Genomic DNA, 22739 nt, shown 5'->3' on the forward strand with positions numbered 1-22739 from the left:
CATAGTTTTAGAAATATAGTGCTTTCAAATTTGAGACATTTAACATGGGGCTCAATCACAGCTCTATAGGCACGTCAAAAGTCACTTTCACCTAGAAACTCCATTCACACTTTTTATTATTCAGCTTACTGTGGAGACACATGCTGGAACTTTTTTTTATTTTTATGTTTTGTAGTTTATGAGTTATTTAACTTAAACGCCCAATGCATTCTCTATGGCAATAGCACAAACTTTGGCATGCTGCTAGTCCTACATACTTACACCTAGCAACCCCATTCTAGCCTACTTAGGTTCATCTTACGGTGGACATGTTTGCCTGAAAAGGAATCTTTGAAATGTTTCATAGTTTTAGAAATATAGTGCTTTCAAATTTGAGACATTTAACATGGGGCTCAATGACAGCTCTATAGGCACGTCAAAAGTCACTTTCACCTAGAAACTCCATTCACACTTTTTATTATTCAGCTTACTGTGGAGACACATGCTGGAACTTTTTTTTATTTTTATGTTTTGTAGTTTATGAGTTATTTAACTTAAACGCCCAATGCATTCTCTATGGCAATAGCACAAACTTTGGCATGCTGCTAGTCCTACATACTTACACCTAGCAACCCCATTCTAGCCTACTTAGGTTCATCTTACGGTGGACATGTTTGCCTGAAAAGGAATCTTTGAAATGTTTCATAGTTTTAGAAATATAGTGCTTTCAAATTTGAGACATTTAACATGGGGCTCAATGACAGCTCTATAGGCACGTCAAAAGTCACTTTCACCTAGAAACTCCATTCACACTTTTTATTATTCAGCTTACTGTGGAGACACATGCTGGAACTTTTTTTTATTTTCATGTTTTGTAGTTTATGAGTTATTTAACTTAAACGCCCAATGCATTCTCTATGGCAATAGCACAAACTTTGGCATGCTGCTAGTTCTACATACTTACACCTAGCAACCCCATTCTAGCCTACTTAGGTTCATCTTACGGTGGACATGTTTGCCTGAAAAGGAATCTTTGAAATGTTTCATAGTTTTAGAAATATAGTGCTTTCAAATTTGAGACATTTAACATGGGGCTCAATGACAGCTCTATAGGCACGTCAAAAGTCACTTTCACCTAGAAACTCCATTCACACTTTTTATTATTCAGCTTACTGTGGAGACACATGCTGGAACTTTTTTTTATTTTTATGTTTTGTAGTTTATGAGTTATTTAACTTAAACGCCCAATGCATTCTCTATGGCAATAGCACAAACTTTGGCATGCTGCTAGTCCTACATACTTACACCTAGCAACCCCATTCTAGCCTACTTAGGTTCATCTTACGGTGGACATGTTTGCCTGAAAAGGAATCTTTGAAATGTTTCATAGTTTTAGAAATATAGTGCTTTCAAATTTGAGACATTTAACATGGGGCTCAATGACAGCTCTATAGGCACGTCAAAAGTCACTTTCACCTAGAAACTCCATTCACACTTTTTATTATTCAGCTTACTGTGGAGACACATGCTGGAACTTTTTTTTATTTTTATGTTTTGTAGTTTATGAGTTATTTAACTTAAACGCCCAATGCATTCTCTATGGCAATAGCACAAACTTTGGCATGCTGCTAGTCCTACATACTTACACCTAGCAACCCCATTCTAGCCTACTTAGGTTCATCTTACGGTGGACATGTTTGCCTGAAAAGGAATCTTTGAAATGTTTCATAGTTTTAGAAATATAGTGCTTTCAAATTTGAGACATTTAACATGGGGCTCAATGACAGCTCTATAGGCACGTCAAAAGTCACTTTCACCTAGAAACTCCATTCACACTTTTTATTATTCAGCTTACTGTGGAGACACATGCTGGAACTTTTTTTTATTTTCATGTTTTGTAGTTTATGAGTTATTTAACTTAAACGCCCAATGCATTCTCTATGGCAATAGCACAAACTTTGGCATGCTGCTAGTTCTACATACTTACACCTAGCAACCCCATTCTAGCCTACTTAGGTTCATCTTACGGTGGACATGTTTGCCTGAAAAGGAATCTTTGAAATGTTTCATAGTTTTAGAAATATAGTGCTTTCAAATTTGAGACATTTAACATGGGGCTCAATGACAGCTCTATAGGCACGTCAAAAGTCACTTTCACCTAGAAACTCCATTCACACTTTTTATTATTCAGCTTACTGTGGAGACACATGCTGGAACTTTTTTTTATTTTTATGTTTTGTAGTTTATGAGTTATTTAACTTAAACGCCCAATGCATTCTCTATGGCAATAGCACAAACTTTGGCATGCTGCTAGTCCTACATACTTACACCTAGCAACCCCATTCTAGCCTACTTAGGTTCATCTTACGGTGGACATGTTTGCCTGAAAAGGAATCTTTGAAATGTTTCATAGTTTTAGAAATATAGTGCTTTCAAATTTGAGACATTTAACATGGGGCTCAATGACAGCTCTATAGGCACGTCAAAAGTCACTTTCACCTAGAAACTCCATTCACACTTTTTATTATTCAGCTTACTGTGGAGACACATGCTGGAACTTTTTTTTATTTTTATGTTTTGTAGTTTATGAGTTATTTAACTTAAACGCCCAATGCATTCTCTATGGCAATAGCACAAACTTTGGCATGCTGCTAGTTCTACATACTTACACCTAGCAACCCCATTCTAGCCTACTTAGGTTCATCTTACGGTGGACATGTTTGCCTGAAAAGGAATCTTTGAAATGTTTCATAGTTTTAGAAATATAGTGCTTTCAAATTTGAGACATTTAACATGGGGCTCAATGACAGCTCTATAGGCACGTCAAAAGTCACTTTCACCTAGAAACTCCATTCACACTTTTTATTATTCAGCTTACTGTGGAGACACATGCTGGAACTTTTTTTTATTTTTATGTTTTGTAGTTTATGAGTTATTTAACTTAAACGCCCAATGCATTCTCTATGGCAATAGCACAAACTTTGGCATGCTGCTAGTCCTACATACTTACACCTAGCAACCCCATTCTAGCCTACTTAGGTTCATCTTACGGTGGACATGTTTGCCTGAAAAGGAATCTTTGAAATGTTTCATAGTTTTAGAAATATAGTGCTTTCAAATTTGAGACATTTAACATGGGGCTCAATGACAGCTCTATAGGCACGTCAAAAGTCACTTTCACCTAGAAACTCCATTCACACTTTTTATTATTCAGCTTACTGTGGAGACACATGCTGGAACTTTTTTTTATTTTTATGTTTTGTAGTTTATGAGTTATTTAACTTAAACGCCCAATGCATTCTCTATGGCAATAGCACAAACTTTGGCATGCTGCTAGTTCTACATACTTACACCTAGCAACCCCATTCTAGCCTACTTAGGTTCATCTTACGGTGGACATGTTTGCCTGAAAAGGAATCTTTGAAATGTTTCATAGTTTTAGAAATATAGTGCTTTCAAATTTGAGACATTTAACATGGGGCTCAATGACAGCTCTATAGGCACGTCAAAAGTCACTTTCACCTAGAAACTCCATTCACACTTTTTATTATTCAGCTTACTGTGGAGACACATGCTGGAACTTTTTTTTATTTTTATGTTTTGTAGTTTATGAGTTATTTAACTTAAACGCCCAATGCATTCTCTATGGCAATAGCACAAACTTTGGCATGCTGCTAGTCCTACATACTTACACCTAGCAACCCCATTCTAGCCTACTTAGGTTCATAGTTTTAGAAGTATAGTGCTTTCAAATTTGAGACATTTAACATGGGGCTCAATGGCAGCTCTATAGGCACGCCAAAAGTCACTTTCACCTAGAAACTCCATTCACACTTTTTATTATTCAGCTTACTGTGGAGACACATGCTGGAACTTTTTACTTTGAAATGTTTTGTAGTTTGAGTTATATAACTTAAACGCCCAATGCATTCTCTATGGCAATAGCACAAACTTTGGCATGCTACTAGTCCTACATACTTACACCTAGAAACCCCATTCATCCCGTTCATCTTACGGTGGACATGTTTGCCTGAAAAGGAATCTTTGAAATTTTTCATAGTTTTATAAATATAAGGCTTTCAAATTTGAGACATTTATAAATATAAGCCTTATATTTCTAAAACTATCAAACATTTCAAAGATTCCTTTTCAGGCAAACATGTCCACCGTAAGATGAACCTAAATATGTTGGAATGGGGTTTCTAGGTGTAAGTATGTAGGACTAGTAGCATACCAAAGTTTGTGCTATTGCCATAGAGAATGCATTGGGCGTTTAAGTTAAATAACTCAAAACTGAAAACAGTAAAAAAGTTCCAGCATGTGTGCATGTCTCCCCATTTCCTGTCAGCCTATACTGTCTGTCCCTCCATAAAAAAAATATATAAAGGCGAAAGCCAAAAACATTGAAAGAAAAGCAGTCATTCATTTGGGATACATATATGATTTCAAAGTTAATAATTTGAAAAAAAGAGCTAAACATTTGAGCATTCGAAACAATATATAAAATCAAGAGAACGTATACAAGTCATTTATTTGATCAATATACTTTTCAAATGTCAGAACATCTTATGACACAAACCATCGCTTAATAACTTAAAACCTCAGAAACATAGTCCATCAGTCCAGTGAATCGCAGCATTTTAATATCATTTTAATGGACAAAACTAGTATCAACTGTAAAAGTGATAGTTAAAGTAGTGGCCAGATCAGAACATCTTACCACTTAAACCCTATATAATACAGTTGACCGGGCTTGACTAGGGGTATTGGTATGACTTGGTCTATGCCTTTCCCCCTCTATACCAAACCTGTTAGGTTGAAAATAGGCGATCTACAAGCTCACTAAGATCGACTAAATATGTAAAAATGTAAATATTTTGTGAAAGCACCAGTAGTCATCCATACAATATTGTCACAATATCGATAGCGGTATTTGGTCCAATATAGTTTGTGCTATTTCATTTTGTCCATATGGCCTCAGCCTAGCGCTGTGTGTGCCTGCTGCTGCTGCTACTACTGCTACTGGACAATCTGGATGGATGAGCCAGGGTGCTCAGTGGAGCGGAGGTCACAGAGAGACCCAGACCCAGATCCACTGCTCTGGATGTGGGGGTCCGCACGGTAGATGCTCCGGATGTGGGGGTCCGCACGGTAGATGCTGTGGGGCTGCTGCTGGCTGAAGACCTGCAGCACGCATTCACGCACACATGCGCGCACGCACACACACATAAGAATAATATAAAATAATAAATGTATAAAAAGAGCTTAGCAATACCTTATGTACTGTGCGCGCAGCATAGCAGGACACTCTTTTGTCCTGCATAATGCAAGCATTGTGTAAACTTTGTTCATTATTATTGATGGTGTTACTTTTGCGTCTGATGTCTTTTACCCTGCTGTATCCACTACAGTACTTTTCTTGCCCTGTGACTGTCTGGATCTGCTATGCTGACTTTGGTGACTATCTTATCTTACACTTAACCTCAAATGTATCCCTTTCAATTATGTTTACTTACACTTCAACCACTGAGACTCTAATACTCCTAAGTATTGTGGTAAAAGATTTTCAGATTATACAGGACATCTTTGGACTTTCAACCAAAATATGCACTTGTGTAGAAACCGGGAGGCTCTTGGAGGAAATCTCAAATGAATGTTAAATGGGAGTGATCTGACATTGAGTTCTATTCTAGACAGCTTATCCCTCCACGGTTGTATTTGGATCCTGTAAGTGTAAGGGATGTATTGTAGACCTGTTGGTTTGGGCTGTGAGACACTAACCTGGGCGAGGCAGAGCTGCGAGGGGAGCTTGTCTTGGAGCTCAGTCTGCTGCTAGGGGTGGATGATGGAGGTGATGGAAGAGTCAGGTTGGCCTGGCAGACAAACCAGAACGGCAAATTAAATCTAATGCTTACAACCATGTCTTTCACTTGACTCTGAATGTGAAAACCCAGTCCATAGAATAACATGTGTCAGGCTTTTGTCTTGGGTTTCAAAAATGAGACAAATCAAAATCACACACCACAACCCTGGCTTTTAAATCTCATTGGTGGGCTAATTGGACAGTTCAGAAACCCGACTACCAGTCAAACATAACAAAGTCAAACATAATCGATGAGGAATCGGATAACAAGCTAATACAAAGTACAGCTGTTCTCTTCCTGGGAATGTAGCATGCTGGCATGGAATCCATTGTTCTTGAATTAATAATAGTTTAAAAAAAGGTTTGAAATCAAAGAAATACTATTTGAAAGATTGTTGTATAATATGATTGTGGGTGTCCTTAAATAAAAATAAATAAAAAAAGGTTTGAAATGTTGCTTTAAATGGCCAAATCTGCCTACCGATGATGTCACTGGTAGGCAGGTTTCGGAACTGTCCAGAGCCCTTCAGAGTGAGTAGACAGGAATGGTGCCATATGCCATATGAGGACCAATTATATGAAGATAAGGTTGAAAATGGGTGTAGTGGCCGACCGTTTAAGTGATGTTTATCTAACGCTACCTGGAGAAAGTACTTCTCTAGCTGAGTCTTCAGATCAGGGTTTTCCTCCATGGCGTCCAGCAGCATTCTGTTGAGCGTCTTGTTGAAGTCTCTCATCTCTCTCAGTCTAATGTCTCGCTCTACAAACGTCTCCTCTCTGCTCTTACTGGCTGAGCGCACATCCTTGGTCAGCCTGGAGCACTGCAAAGAAACATAAACGTCGCTGTCAGCCGGCGGAAACCTCTTATATCCATATTCTAACTTTAAAATAATGCCCTACTACTTGATCATACTACAGCGTCACACAAAAGCATCAAAAGTAGCAGATTTACAAGCCCAAAACGCAGTGCTAAGCGACATGTTTTGAGCTTGTTCATCTGCTACTTTTGCTGTTTTTGAATTTGAATCCTGAAAAGTAACAGTTGTGGACATAATAGGTTAGAGACAGAGACATAATAAATCCACTTTTGCATTGGATCAACGATGGAATTGCTTTTTTCATATTTTACAAATCAAAGTCTATTGAATATTGCAAATAACTGGGGTTTGTGTTGTTAGTTATTGTGAGTTTTTCGCTGAACTTCACCCCCAGAATAGGTACACTAGGGTTCAAGACGTTAGCGCTGTGATAACCAATATTGTTGTTCTGTGTTGACACATGGAACACTGGTCATGATGAAGCATGTTGAGTGTTTGTGTGTACACGGTTCTCAGGTATCATTTTGTTATCTGAAAATGACGCTCTACGACTACTGGCTTCTGACACTCTTTACTGAGCCATTATGGTCACTGCCTTACACCAGACGGTAAGCCTAAAAGGGACCAGGCCAGAACACCTGACGTAGGACAGTAGAGGGAGAGCTGAATAGCCTGCCTGCATCACACCATGAGGTACTATAAAGACACTGACCTACAGGCAGGAGTGGAAATCAAATTTTTATTATTATTTTCCGTCGATGGCTGCAGTCCACCCTAGCCCAGTCGTAAATCCGGCCCCGAGTGTAATACTGGGCATTCAAACCCAGGCCTCCCACGCAGGAAGGGAAACTAAAGCTAAACATCTTATCCACTACCAGCCTAAAGGGGAATTCCCTCTAGGCCATTAGGTTTTTGGTCTTCACAGGCAGAGGCTCTGAGTCACCACAGGAAGTAATCATGGAAAAACTACTGTGGAACTTCCAGTCAATTTTAACCAAAAGGTATCTCCTGGTCCCCAGGGGAGGGGAAATTTGGCTTTTATACAGCTTGACCTAGCTTAGGTCTTCTCAGGTGGCTTAGATAAGCGCACGGCAGGGCGCAACGCCTCGCATTAGGTGTTGTGAGCTTGTAGATCCTATAAAATTCCAAATATGATTATTTTGGGGGGATCACAACTTGAAAAGGTTTGAGAACCACCGAGCTACACTGGGCCGCCTCACAAGTTAACCCATTCTGAACGGGCACCCATTTTTAAAGCATGTTATGCTTTAGCTATTTAAAAATAGCAGATCTACAAGCTCATATCGCGCCACCGAGTGGCGCGATACGAGCTTGTAGGTCTGCTATTTTTTGAAAAATCGAAGAACGACTGACATTTCTAGAATCTGATCTCAGGTCAGAATGGGTTCATCAGACCAGTGTGTGTCCGGCGGAAACCTCGTATGAATCTGATCTCAGGTCAGAATGGGTTAAGTGTCACGTACTGTATATAGACTGCAGTGTGTGACACTTGATGCGGCGGAGACGCTGAGCAACGTGCACCATGCCACATGATTGAGCATTCAAACCTGTTTAGTGACCCGGTTGAGTTTGTCCCTCTGAGAGGCCAGCTCTTTGTTGAGCTGAACAATGTGGGACTGCGTCTGCTCTATCTGCTCACTCTGCACGTTGACTTCCTCCTGCGCCACACGGTCCAGTGTGCCGTTCATCTCCTGGATGTGGAGGAAGGCGCACGCACGCACGCACAGTTAGCCATGAGGACATCACCATTTTGGGACAGCAATTAGTACAAAATGTCTAGTACAAGCTCTGAGCTTCGCAAAACACGGAAGCATGTACGGTAATTAAGTATGACTCAGGCTTATAACTCTTAACCCAAACCATCTAACCTAACCTCTGAATGTGTAATCCTATAACCCCCGACCTGAAACATTTTCTAATTGTAAGCCTTAACTCTAAACATTTTCTCAAATTACCTGTGGAGGAAATTTGGCTCTCGCGAGTATACTAATACGAGTCACACACACACACACACACACACACACACACACACACACACACACACACACACACACACACACACACACACACACACACACACACACACACACACACACAGGTACAGTAAGTACAGGGAGTTGCCAGTCTATTGTCAGGCTGCCCTCTTATTTCAGTCACAGGAGAATGTAAACGATCTAGCACGGCAGCGTATTGTAATCCTCACAAGAAGATGTCAGAGTAAAGACAAAAGCTAAAATGAGGGCAGAGGACATTCTAGTGCACTAGTGCATGTGAAAGGCAGAGAAGAATTCCTAGACGGAAGGCCAAACATTCAATTCCTTTTGAATTATCCACTTAAGGCGCGGTCACACCAAAGTTTAAGGGTGGATTCTGGCAATGCTTTTCAATGGGAACAGAGCAACAGAGCTACAAAACAAACATTGAAAAGCATAGGCAGAATCCACCCGCATAGGTAGAATTAAACTTCGGTGTGACTGCGCCGTGACTGAGTATTTCACTTTAAAACATTTTTCCTGAAGTTGAATGGTCTTAACTCGGACTGATCAAAAAAAATGAGGGTCTCCTCACGCATTAGAAGGATAATATCAGTTACCAGAACCAAGGACGTGTGAAATATCTCAACATTTAATCAAGCAAAAACTGTCTGGGGTGCACACAAAAGGCAGAGTAGATGTGAAAATGACCCCAGAAGTGTTTTTTATAGTGAAATAACCATCATTTAGACCGGAGGTCAATTTTAGAAACACCTCTAAAAACCTGACCTAAGTTTTCAGAACATTTAGATAGCCAATCTACAAGCTTACAATACAGCGTGATGTGACACGTTGTGAACTTGTAGATCTGCTATTTCGCATTGGTTCTGGTCTGGAACCAATGTTTGGTAAACCCTGTCACAATGACCTGTATGTCTTCCTGCAGTTCTCTGATCTGTCGTTTCTTGTATTTGAGTTTATCCTCGGCTGCTCTCTCCTGCTCCTCTAACTTCAGCTTCTTCTGGTATTCTTCACCTAGGCAAGGTAAGGCAGTTTGAGTTGTATAGCACATTTCAACAACAAGGCAATTCAATGTGCTTTAAACAAGAAAGCAAAGGAAAATGACATGAGGATGTCAATATAACAGCAAGGAGATTAACTACCACCAACCCCCACAGTTGTATTAGTTGCTGTTATACTGTAGTAACATAACATTAACATGACATTTTATTCAGTAAAGCCCAAACCACACCAATGGGTCAGGTTGGGACAAAACGTTTTTGAAGGTAGATCACATCAATGCAACTTATTGCAACTCAATGAGTTGTATTGGTGTGGTCTACCTTAAAAACAGTTTCCGACCCTTTGGTGTGGTTAGGGCTTTAGACTCTGTGCATCAAGGTGTTCAACATGCTCAGCCAAACACCCCAAATGACGAGTAGTAACTCGTCACGTCATGGTGTTTCTAACATAGCATAAATGACGTGGCACTTTTTCATTGAAAACAATTCAAACGTACAGTCTGAACACAGGAGCAGACAAAACCTTTTCTGGACACAGCCCCTAAAACAAGTTATGAATTGCAGCTTTGACACTTTACAATTTAGTCTGAATGAAGAAACCACTCTGTCTCGGAATCTTTCCGCCATCTTGGATATTTCCTCGTCTGTAACTGGCTGGATGGATGAACGAACGATTTCAAAACAGAATGGATTAAAACAATTGTATTGGACCTACAGGTTTTAAACTCTAGGCGCAGATAAACCGCACATGTGGGGCAGCAGGGTAAGCACCTTAGATGTTGTATTTGTACATGTTCAGAGCCATTAGGGAAGGGGATTTCGGGCTCCTGACTTTGCTGAAGCCTTTGCAGTAGGAGTTGTATACTAGACTCAGGTACTTTGGTGAAGGCTTTGCAGTAGGAGTAGTATATATTACGTACTAGACTCAGGTACTTTAGTGAAGGCTTTGCAGTAGGAGTAGTATATAGTACGTACTAGACACAGGTACTTTAGTGAAGGTTTTGCGGTAGGAGTAGTATATATTACGTACTAGACTCGGTACTTCGGTGAAGGCTTTGCGGTAGGAGTAGTATATAGTACGTACTAGACTCAGGTACTTTAGTGAAAGCTTTGCAGTAGGAGTAGTATATAGTAGGCCTACGTACTAGACTCAGGTACTTTAGTGAAAGCTTTGCAGTAGGAGTAGTATATAGTAGGCCTACGTACTAGACTCAGGTACTTTAGTGAAAGCTTTGCAGTAGGAGTAGTATATAGTAGGCCTACGTACTAGACTCAGGTACTTTAGTGAAGGCTTTGCAGTAGGAGTAGTATATAGTAGGCCTACGTACTAGACTCAGGTACTTTAGTGAAGGCTTTGCAGTAGGAGTAGTATATAGTAGGCCTACGTACTAGACTCAGGTACTTTAGTGAAGGCTTTGCAGTAGGAGTAGTATATAGTAGGCCTACGTACTAGACTCAGGTACTTTAGTGAAGGCTTTGCGGTAGGAGTAGTATATATTACGTACTAGACTCAGGTACTTTAGTGAAGGCTTTGCAGTAGGAGTAGTATATAGTAGGCCTACGTACTAGACTCAGGTACTTTAGTGAAGGCTTTGCGGTAGGAGTAGTATATATTACGTACTAGACTCAGGTACTTTAGTGAAGGCTTTGCAGTAGGAGTAGTATATAGTAGGCCTACGTACTAGACTCAGGTACTTTAGTGAAGGCTTTGCGGTAGGAGTAGTATATATTACGTACTAGACTCAGGTACTTTAGTGAAGGCTTTGCAGTAGGAGTAGTATATAGTAGGCCTACGTACTAGACTCAGGTACTTTAGTGAAGGCTTTGCGGTAGGAGTAGTATATATTACGTACTAGACTCAGGTACTTTGGTGAAGGCTTTGCGGTAGGAGTATATAGTATATAGTATAGTACGTACTAGACTCAGGTACTTTGGTGAAGGCTCTGCGGTAGGAGTATAAAGTATATAGTATATAGTACGTACTAGACTCAGGTACTTTGGTGAAGGCTCTGCGGTAGGAGTATAAAGTATATAGTATATAGTATATAGTACGTACTAGACTCAGGTACTTTGGTGAAGGCTTTGCGGTAGGATGCGTTACAGCTGTTTATGAGCTCCAGTGTGTTCTCGAAGGCTGTAATCTCCTTCTCCATCTTGCGGATTTCTCCATCCATTTCGTCTCCCTTCTGCTTCAACTCCTCCCTCTCTTGGGCAGCCTGGAGACCATGGAGTCACATGTTATAAAATACTACTTAAAGTTAAAGTTAGTGATATTCTTTTGGTTAAAGGTTTTTTTTCCAGTTGGGTTTGCAAATTTCATCCAATCAGGAGAGAGTACCCATTTATCAGATTAAAATGTAGAGTGTTCCAGTTTCAACAGTCTGCTCATTTCTTTGTGTCATCACTTCTGATTTCACTTGTTTATCCTTATAATAAACAATCAGGACTTCTCTCTCCTGATGGCTAAAATTGGTATCCCGACCTGAAAAAACACGTGAAAAAAATGCTCACCCATAATGACATGCCCAAGATAGGGACACTGGTTGGAAAGAGACAAATGATACTTGGCCTGCAGAAGAAAGCTCATTTTTACCTTTATGACATAATATGCCTGTGACATCTCCTCTTCACCTTCAGGAGCGGCCATTGAAAAGGTCAGAATCTCGTAGCGTTTCCTCATGATGTCGATCTTAGACAGTCTCTCGTGCACCTCTGCACTGAAAATGTGTGTATAACATGTGAGCTTGGGCGGATGTTAATATAATATATCATATCTTTGTAATACCTGGTCGACTAAACATTCGTTTACTAAGTACAGTTCACTGTCAAAATCGGTCAGTCTTGTTCAAGGCTATAGATCCAAGCCCTAGCACGTCTGCGTGAAAAGCAGGTACAGTAGGTGTTCCTGTACCTGATGCCCTGTCTCTCCTGGTTGTGGATCTTGATGTGCATGGTGAGCACCTCCCTGTGCTCCCTGATCTCCTCCTGTCTCTCCTTCATCGCCTCCTGCATCTGCAGCCTCCTCTTCTCCTGGGACAGGACGCCGTCGGCATGCTCATACAGCTGGTCTCTCTGGCGCTTCACCTGCAGCCTCAGGATCTTCTCTTCCACCATGGTGTCCTGATGCCCCCCATCAGGAGAGAGAGAGATGGGTCAAGAACAAAGCACTGGTTAGCAGATCTACAAGCTCATAGTGAATGTCTTCTAAATCCTATAACAGTTTTCTGAAAAACCTATGTTTCTTTTCTATGTCAGTGCTTCTCAAACCTTTTCATGTCATAAATTGTCAGTAAGAATGGAAATAACACTTTTCATCCAGATCCCTACTAGCAGCAGGAGGCATTCATCCAGATCCCTACTAGCAGCAGGAGGCATTTGCAGATACCTGTTTGTTGAGTTTGAGCCTCTTCAGCTCCTTGTCTGTGGTGTCGTTGAATAGCTGCAGCTCCTCGATCTTCGTGGTCAGATCTCTCTTCTCCGCTCCAGTCTTCTCCGCTGCTTTCCTCATGCAGAGGATGTCGTCCTGTCGGAGCGGTGAACAAAGTCGATCATTAACATCAACATCTTTCTAACAGCAGGAAGACTAGTGTCTTGTTCAGACTGCAGGCAAATCAGATTTGTTTAGCTGTGTCCACACACTGTTATTGTATTAACGACCATGCAGTCTTATGCAAAGGTTAAAATTTTATTGAGATGGCATGTTATTTAGAGAGATGCCAGGTTCATTTTTTGACCTGACAAAGAGTGGTTTTCAGAGCGTTGGGGTGAGGCTGTACCTCCAGCTGCTTGAGCTCAGCCTTCAGCACTTTGTGCGTCTTCTTCTTCTGGTCGACGGCGTCGGACAGCTCGCTGACCTTCTTCTCCAACGTTTCCTTCTCCTCCGTGCTCACCTCGCCTTGAAGCCGAGCCAGCTTCCTCTCCAACTGCTGGATCTGAAAGTCCTGCGCGAGGACAGGGGAACGCAGAGGGGACAGCGGTCTGACCAGATCTGAGAGCAGGTCTGGGACTCGGAGGCGAACCCAGAGTCTTCGGAGCGGACTTCATAACAATTCCATAATTACGCCTGTTTTTTTGTGTCATGGATTTGTTTTCTAAACCACAAATGTTAAGAATGCCAAATACCGGTAGTCAGATAGTGTCTGTGTTGTTTACACAGATGCTGCTGACCACAATGGAAACAAGTCGCCAGGACATTGTGTTATGCTTTTTTAGCCTTAATGTCTTACCACATGTTTTATTTCGGACTAATAAAGTGTTCAATCAATTAAAAAAAAGAAAATGTAGGTTCATCAAATAAATAAATAAATAAACAAATAAATAAACAAACAAACAAACAAACAAACAAACAAACAAACAAACAAACAAACAAACAAACAAACAAATAAATAAATAAATAAATAAATAAATAAATAAATAAAATATAGCAGGGAACCAAGTACGGACCCCTGGGGGACCCTCATCAATGAACTATATTGGGTTTAAGTAGTTATGGCCTCATTTGCTTAAGTGCAAATATTGCACAATACTGCTTTAACCACTTGAACCCTGTTGTCCCTATTAAATGTTATAACAGTTAAACATTCCAAAGCTTTCCGCACAACAGAAAACAAATTTTAAATTGGAGAACTTAATTTCACTTGCTCGCTTTAAACAGCTTGTGAAAAATACTGTGACAGCTGTCTGTATTTGCATTCTTTAAAATCCTGAAACGTCTTGTCATTTGTTTTGTTTTAATACTTATGCTACGTTTACTGTAATCAGGGAGAGATCATTGGAAAAGAGAGATTGCTCTCAAATTGACCTGAGCCCTGTGGAACACTGGTCAACCATGTGGGGTGTAAGTGGCCGTGCCTGGTTATACTATACCTGGTTGTACATGATCTCCTGCTGCTGGAGCAGGTTGTGGTCCAGTTTGTTCAGGTGACTGTCCAGACCGGCCAGTGTGGCCCTGCTTCCCGTCAACTTGGCCACAGAGTCCTTCTCTTTGGTCCGAAGAGCCTGCAGCGCCTGTTTCTCACCAAACAGTGCCTCCCGCTGGCGCTGGAGCTGCACATCCAACTCCTGCAACATGAGTGTGGAAGGATCTGTTTCAAACACTTGTTCCTGTTTTGAACATGCTGTGAGTGAACCTGTGGCCTTCTGATATGGCACGCCAGGATTGTAAATAAGAATCTGTTCGTTACTTGTTTTGCCTTGTTAAATAAAGGTTATAGAGATGCGATGCAGACTGCATGCTTGGATTCACTTGAAAAAGGTACATTCTTATTAGCTGATTTATTGGGCCAACTGATGCACATTCAGTTCAAACAACTTCAATGTAGCATTTTTACTACTAGTATTGTCTAACTCGTTGACCCTTTTGAAAGCTTTCCCCACAAAAGGCTTTTTCAGATTCACACACATACGTGAATAATATTATGAAATGATATATCGTCTCTGTCGGGTGGAAACCTCATATGTCCCAAACTGTTGCTTTTCAGGATTCAAATTAAAACAATGGAAAAAGTAGCAGATCTACAAAATGTTAAAACATGTAGATAAGAGATTTCTGGCCGTCAGAAATATTATTAACATTAGCGATAGTTTTGAGCTCAGTTCCATACAATACTGAATTCTTACGGCAGATACAGATCTATAGAGATATGATGACTGATGAATGCATCCCTACTAGATAGTAATTGTAAACAGGTTCCCATGCTCCACACACACCTTCATGGCCTCCTCTTCATCCTGCAGCATCTGCTCCATCTGAGCGGCTCTCTCCTCCGTGCTGAGAGCCGTCTGCTGCACCGTCTGCAGCTTCTGCTCCAACGCAGCTGTGTGGAGCTGGGCCTCCGTCAGTCTGCAACACACACGCACACGCACACACACACACACACACACACACACACACACACACACACACACACACAAGAACACACAAGAACACACACACACAAGAACACACATATTAAAGGAGAATTCCATACTAAAAGGCTTTCTTACCTTTCTTTGTAGTTGTTACGTCCCCACCAAAGAGGTCCAGGTGTTATTTTGTGCAAAAGCTCCTTATTGGCTATTTCCCCTACCATAAGCCCTACATGAATTGCATTGCATTGAATGGGAATTGAATGGGGCTATGGGGTGTTGTGTTAATTTGCTTATTTCCATCGCTCAAAATTATAATTTCTTTGTATATATCCTCTCTTCATAATGTAAATAATATCCCAAGCGGCACAGTTTACTACTTCTTTCGATGGAAATAAGCGAACTAGCACAACACCCCATAGCCCCATTCAATTCCCATTCAATGCAATGCAATTCATTGAGGGCTTATGGTAGGGAAAATAGCCAATAAGGAGTTTTTGCACACAAAAAACACCTGGACATCTTTGGTGGGGACGTAACAACTACAAAGAAAGTTAAGAAAGATAAGAAAGCATTCTAGCATGGAATTCTCCTTTAATGTTTACGCTTTATAGCGAAAATATAGCCGAACTACAAGCTCTCATATTTTGTAATGCCTGATGCCGTTGTACAGTAGCCTACTCTGTACTAACTTGTTGGTTTTGTCCTGGATGCTTCTCTTCTGGCTGGAGATCTGCGACCTCACAGACTCCACGTCCGTGGCCGTTCTGTCCACCGTGCGCTTCAGATTCTCCAACTGCAAATTAAATGTCCAATAGTATGACTTTATTTTAAACCAATTACTGATCATTTAGATTATAATTATTGTTGACCTTTTGAATTATTTAGTAAAAAAGTGCTCGATAAATCAATCGATGATATATGTAGCCTAAATTTTCATGTTGCACTGCCTTTAAAAACTTCAAAGTGAGGGGCGCCCACTGTATCTATATCGGCCACATGGCTGTCATTTAGTGCCCTAAACAAACATTAAAGCGTGTAGACTTGCATGGCAAACAATTTACATTCATGTCATTAGTACTCTAAACAAACATTGAAATTTCATCAAATCACATAGACTTGGCTGCCATGTGACGAAATCCTCAAAAGCCATGCATTGGAGGGGCTAGCGCCCCTCAAATAGAAGAGAAATCCTAGTATGGTACCGGACCTCGTCTCTGAGCCTAGCACGGTTCTTCTCATGCTCCTGGTATTCTTGTTGGAGTTTGGCTGCCTGCTTGTTGGCTGTGGTGATCTTCCTCTCATGTTCCCTGTTGTTCTCTATCTCGTTCTCCAGAAACCCCTTCTTCTCTTTGACTGTGGTGCTCCGCTCCCTGATCTGCTGGTTCACCTCTGCTAGTTGCTGGGTGGAGGATGACACAGTACAAACAAACACACATTTACATATGCACTCAAAGCGATCATAATGTCAAGACACCCCAAATTGTAGGGCAGGCCTGTGTCGCCACGGACCCCATCTGAAAGTATTTTGTGTGAAATTTAGCTGGGGACCCCCAGGATCCTACTCAAGGATCGCACTTTGAGAACCACTGGTCAAAATTGAAAAGCTGTGATACAGGGTAATTGTAAATCATACCTCCTATCTCCATATTCTAACTTTCCCCCCCCCTGTAAATTAACGCCCTACTTGATCACACACAAAAGCATCAAAAGTAGCAGATTCACAAGCTAGAAACACTGCGCCAAGCAGCACATTTTGAGATGGTAGATCTACTACTTTTGATGTTTTTTAATTCGAATCCTGAACAGCAACGGTTTTGGACATATGAAGTTTCCACCGACAGAAACGAAATATTAGCACATTTGTGGCAGTATCTCAAGTTGATTGTGGCCTAGTGGTTACCAGTGAACAGTGCTGCATCTCAGCATCTCGTGTCCTCATCTGTGCGATGGTCTTTTCCCACTGACAGATCAGCTCCTGTCTCTCCACGTGGGCCTGCCGGAAGTTCTCTGCTGTCTTGTCCAAACTGATCTGTTAAGAGAGTAGAGGAGAATCACACACCGGTCCTCAATGGCATGGTTTCAGTCTGAGAGTGTCTGACATCTTCTATGCCGGATTTGAACCTGGTTTCCTGCGCAAGTGCATGTTTTTTTACCATTGAACTCATAGTAGAGCCAGCCTACTTGCTGAAGGGATACATTTAATCTTGATTTTAACTTTCAATTGTTTAAGTGTCAGGTCCTGTGTCTAGGTGACCTTTGACATGATCTAAGTGTCTCAATACAAGAGCAGGGAGACAAACCATCCCAATTGTATAAGTTATTATATTGTATTATAATACTCTACCATAGAGATTTGACAAACATTTTATTCATTAAACAAAGTTAATACTGAGGTGTAATGGTATTACCTGTGCCAGCATGGTCTCGGTCACTGCATTGTCCAGTGTTTTGTGCATTTTATTAGCCTCGATGGTCTTCTTCTCTATAGCTACTGTGAGGGACTGAAACAGGACACAATTATGGATGTTACATTCACAAGATACTGACCCCATTGGAAGTGAACATTGACATCAGATTTAGGACAAAAGAAAGCCTATAACTGAAATAAAAGTAGATTAATGTCAGATCTTCAAATGGACATCAAAATCAGGGGTAATGATGAGGTTATGAGTGCAATAACACACTAACTCACAGACAAGAGGGGAATTCTGTTGGAAGAACAGAACTTGCTTCTTAAAGCCCTGGTTTGTACTGTCATACTATGTTATTTAGCTTTGTAGACTACGGGCATCGATATTGATCTAAACAATGAACCATGGACATACTTGACTCATGAATAATGTCCAATGCATCAGATGATATTTGGAATTTGAAAAGAAAAATAATCAGTGAGCTATTTCTGTGTTGTGAAGGTACAGATAGAAACGGTAGACATATTAGAAGCATCTTGTGGAAAATATGGTGAAAACTGTTAAGTTTCACAGCTGTAATAGCGTGTTGTACCAGAAATATAAGAAGTGAAGAAATAGTAGACGGAGGAATAACACTAGAGTAAATAAATAAACACACCAGGAGGCATCAGCTGTAGTGTTGCTGGATCAGTACGACACACGTGCTGACAGATTTATTTACACTGGTTATATACAGACAGATAATAGGCACTTCCGGTCTGTGGTTTGTACTTCACAATAAGAGCTATCAATAATAATAAATATATATATACACAATAAAGATCATATTCCAACAAACGCTTACAAAATTGGGGATTCGTCTCACCTTGATCTTGCTCTCGTCCTGCTGGGCGTACTTGACGATGGTCATGGTGTCGTCGTCTTTGCGTGCCGACTCCTCCAGCCAGGCGTCCAGGGTCTGCTGGTCCCAGTTCAGGCGCTTCCTGAGCTCCTCCAGCTTCTGGTTGGCCTTGAAGATGTCATTCTGGAGACAGAAAACACGACGTCAGCACTGCAACACATATAAAGGCAAAAAAAGGTAAAAGACCAAGGCACTCTTGTGGAAAACTTTAAAAGCCTTTAACCAATTAAGACCTGAGGCCGATTCTGCAAATGCCATCTAAATCAGTGGTTCTGAAACATATTCGTGTCAAGGCGCAAAGACCCCCATCTGAAAATGTTTTGTGCTAGGGACCCCCAGAAGAAAAGATGTGTGTTCAAAAAAGATCTAAGAAAAGAATCTAAGTCATTGAAAATCTTTTCAAACACACAAACGTGTTAAGAAATAGCAGATGTACAAGCTCGCAGCGTGTCACTTCGTGCCACACTATGAGCTTGTATATCTGGTTTTTTTGTGAACCACTGTTTTAAACCAGTTTTATGAAAATATTATGTTGCTATATAGCTCAAATCTAAAATGACACAGATGATTTCCCGGTTTTAATGGGTTCATATTATTTGTATTTGTGAACATGCATTAGGCTTTTTTAATTGTGTGCCTTTGTCTCTTCCCTTTTTTGTCCTATTTTGTCACTGATTTGTACAAAGATCACCTTGATGGGTATTTTTACTTTGCCAAACTGATGTGCCCCCCTCTCTCTTTCTTGGAACAGTTAATAAAACTTTATTGATTATAAAAGACGATCTGAAATCGATTTGAATAAGAAATAGTCGATTTTGGGGTTGAACCAGTTGGTTCCTCAAAGGGCCTCTAGAACCACTGTATAAGAGGAACATCTCATCATTGAGAAGGTAGGAAGTCCGCACACCGGTCTTGAGCTCCCAAACTTTCATTCAATGATAAGAGAAACAATGTTTCGACCCCTTGCGGGTCTTTCTGAGGAATGAACATTTCATCATTCACAAAATAAAACATAAAATACAGTATATGTTATGGTTCTTCATGGAACCATCTAACTATAAATGCACCAAGTCTCTCTGTGTGTGTAATCCGCGTAACTTGGGAACCGTTCCCCCCACCCATCAAATTCGACACGCGTTCCACACCACCACAGGGGTGCACGTGCCCCAGAACCGCCACAAAAAGACCTCTGCCCGGGCTCTGGACAGGGCCCAGGGTCCATACAGTATATGGAGCTGGCCTGTTCTGACATCACAGCACTCCATATTTGGGCATGCAGCCTGACACATAACTCTCCATATATGGACACAGACATAATATCTGGGTGGGGCATGCATTTCCAACTTGCATCGTTCCAAGTAGGACAGTGCCCAACGGGCACCACTCTATAGTAGCCTTTTAACCCATTCTGACCTGAGATCAGATTCTAAAAATTCTAAAAGTGTCTTTGATTTTTCAAAAATAGCAGACCTACAAGCTCGTATCGCGCCACTCGGTGGCGCGATATGAGCTTGTAGATCTGCTATTTTTCAATAGCTAAAGCATAACATGATGCTGACACCAAAATGGGTGCCCGTTCAGAATGGGTTAAAGAACCATAATTTTCTGTGTATAGGCTATATGCGAGTCTGGTCATTGGGATAAGGACATACACGTGTGTTATTTGAGGACAAATGGTATTTGGTTACATTTTTGTCCACTCTCAGAGTTAAGGAATAACAATATGACCTCTTGGGTGTTTTTCTTCTCCCTCAAAGCTCCCAGCTCGGCTTGTAGACGTCTGTTCTCCTGTCCTAGTCGACCTGCCTCTCGCTCTGCGACCGCCTTGAGGTGCTTCTCTGAGTCTGTCTCTCTCTCCCGGGCCAGGTGCAGAGCCTGTAGGTATAGGGAACACATCTCATATTCCGTGGTGGAAGCACTCAGTTTTTCACTTAAAAGGGGCATTCCACTCATTTTCAACATTTTACTATGTCATAAATATACCTTAGAGCTGTTGGCCTGGAAAAAAATCATTAACATGGTTAATCACATCTTGATGATGTGATTCAGCTCTAAGGTATATTAATGATATAGTAAAATGTTGAAAATGAGCGGTATTACCCTTTAAGAAAAATAGCAATGCCACAATGGAGAATTCTTTTTTTGTACTCATTATGCATATAAATCTAGGCTTATTCAGATTTATTTATATATATATATATTATTTTATTTTTTTCTTAGTTCACCAATACCTATTATATTTAGACATTTAAATTACATAGGCCCACATCATGCGCCGGCTACTGCTGTATGCAGACAGAGTGACAGACAGTATGTGCAGACAGACAATCCAGCCAAGTCACCTACCTGAGTGTGTGCTAGCTCTTGGTTGACGTTTTTCAGGTGTTCAGACATGGCTTGTATTCTGTCCTTACATTCTCCAACTTTATACTCCAACAGTGTCCTCTCCTTTTCCTTCCTCTCAATCTGTTGGAGTTTAAGAACATAAACTTGTTTTTGTAATTGTGACCAAAGCTTGTTTGAATTGTAGGCTACAGTACAGTTTATCTTGTATTGCAATTTGTTTGTGTATGATGGTCCACTCACCTCATCTTGCAAAACTTTGTTTTCAGCGTTTGCCATGGGGAGGGCGAAGCCCTCACCCCAGCCTACCTCAGCCAAAAGCATGTTCGACATTTCTCCTGCTGCGCTGCTAAAAGCTATAACGTTTAGAGTAGACGCGGTTATAAAACGCTTTCATTTGTCATTTATAATAATACACTTTAAAATAGCAATGCCACCTACCTGCTAGTGCTTGGTCTTGGGGAATTGTTCCAGAAAAGCATACGGTACATTTAACATTAATTTGTTTGTGTGTGTTGCTGCTAGCAACCAAGAACCAAGTCAGCTGAACGGAACGCTAGAGCCGCCTAGAGGGCAGCGCAGTACAGCGCTCGCGTTTTGGATTGGCTGGTTGGTTGTACTGTAGGCTACTAACTGTAGCCTACAGTAAATCTGCTTCAGCTCTACACTACACAACTGCAATAATTAATTAATTAATTCATACAAGTATATTGCAAATTGCAGGATGTAACATGTTATGACATTTCTATTCATAGACAACAGAGCAGTTGTCTGGTTACACATTAGAGCTATGGATCAGAGCTAGACAACTGCTAATAGGGACATATCTTTATTGTAACATCTTGTGTATGGGTAACAATTTTATTCTTTGTGTACACTGCAGGCTACATTGTGTATGACTATGATATCATTTCTAACTTTTTTCATGTTTCTGTTTTCTGTTGTTCCTGTTACCATTGCTTCAACCAATACCAAGATAAATCACTTATGTAAACATAAAGGCAACAAATAATCACTGATCGTGAATGACAAGAATTCTGATTGTGAATGATAAGAATCCCAGCAAGAGTTCAAAAGCATATCCTATCCAAGTGGATTACATTCAGATTGTGTATGGTAAAATAAAACGGATTGGTATTATTTTTATATCCGATTTGTGATCATAGAATTATCTCAGTAAACATTTTCAACAAGAAATATAATATGTTTGATTAAAATATACAAAATACAAATCTGACCCACTCGGATAGGGATGAGAAGTGGGGAATTACGGTAAATTAACTCTGTGGTTGGAAAAGTAATCTGTACGAATTGATCGATCACTGGGCTCTTCCAACAGTCTTCAGGATGCAATGGACAAATCCAGCAGGTATTTTATCATAATTAAACTGGCTGCATTATCCATAAAGCAATCATAATGAAAATCATTGCACATTAAGTTAGCCTACAATGCTAAGTAAATATCTCATAGTAATTAGACAGATACAAGTATATAAATTAAAACTAAACAGCCCCCCACAACCAACCCCCCCCCCCCCCCCCAAAAAAGAAAAAAAAC

General features: G+C 40.6%; 1 protein-coding gene across 1 annotated transcript; it reads right to left on the reverse strand.

Moving 5' to 3' along the window:
- Positions 1 to 4911: 4911 nt before the first annotated feature.
- Positions 4912 to 21514, reverse strand: ccdc39 (coiled-coil domain 39 molecular ruler complex subunit; the record flags this gene model as incomplete). The annotated part of the gene is made up of 20 exons (XM_083782138.1): positions 4912 to 5163; positions 5761 to 5852; positions 6484 to 6663; positions 8229 to 8372; positions 9583 to 9689; positions 11733 to 11892; positions 12270 to 12393; positions 12588 to 12796; positions 13062 to 13199; positions 13453 to 13617; positions 14543 to 14737; positions 15386 to 15518; positions 16216 to 16319; positions 16734 to 16925; positions 17427 to 17555; positions 17935 to 18027; positions 18803 to 18961; positions 20567 to 20713; positions 21185 to 21304; positions 21425 to 21514. The coding sequence occupies 20 exons, from the start codon at positions 21512 to 21514 to the stop codon at positions 4962 to 4964; spliced, it is 2883 nt and encodes a 960-aa protein (XP_083638264.1). The 3' UTR covers positions 4912 to 4961.
- Positions 21515 to 22739: the final 1225 nt, after the last annotated feature.

Source organism: Protomyctophum parallelum, assembly GCF_964188405.1.
Source record: "Protomyctophum parallelum genome assembly, chromosome: 14".
NCBI classification, from domain to species: Eukaryota; Metazoa; Chordata; class Actinopteri; order Myctophiformes; family Myctophidae; genus Protomyctophum; species Protomyctophum parallelum.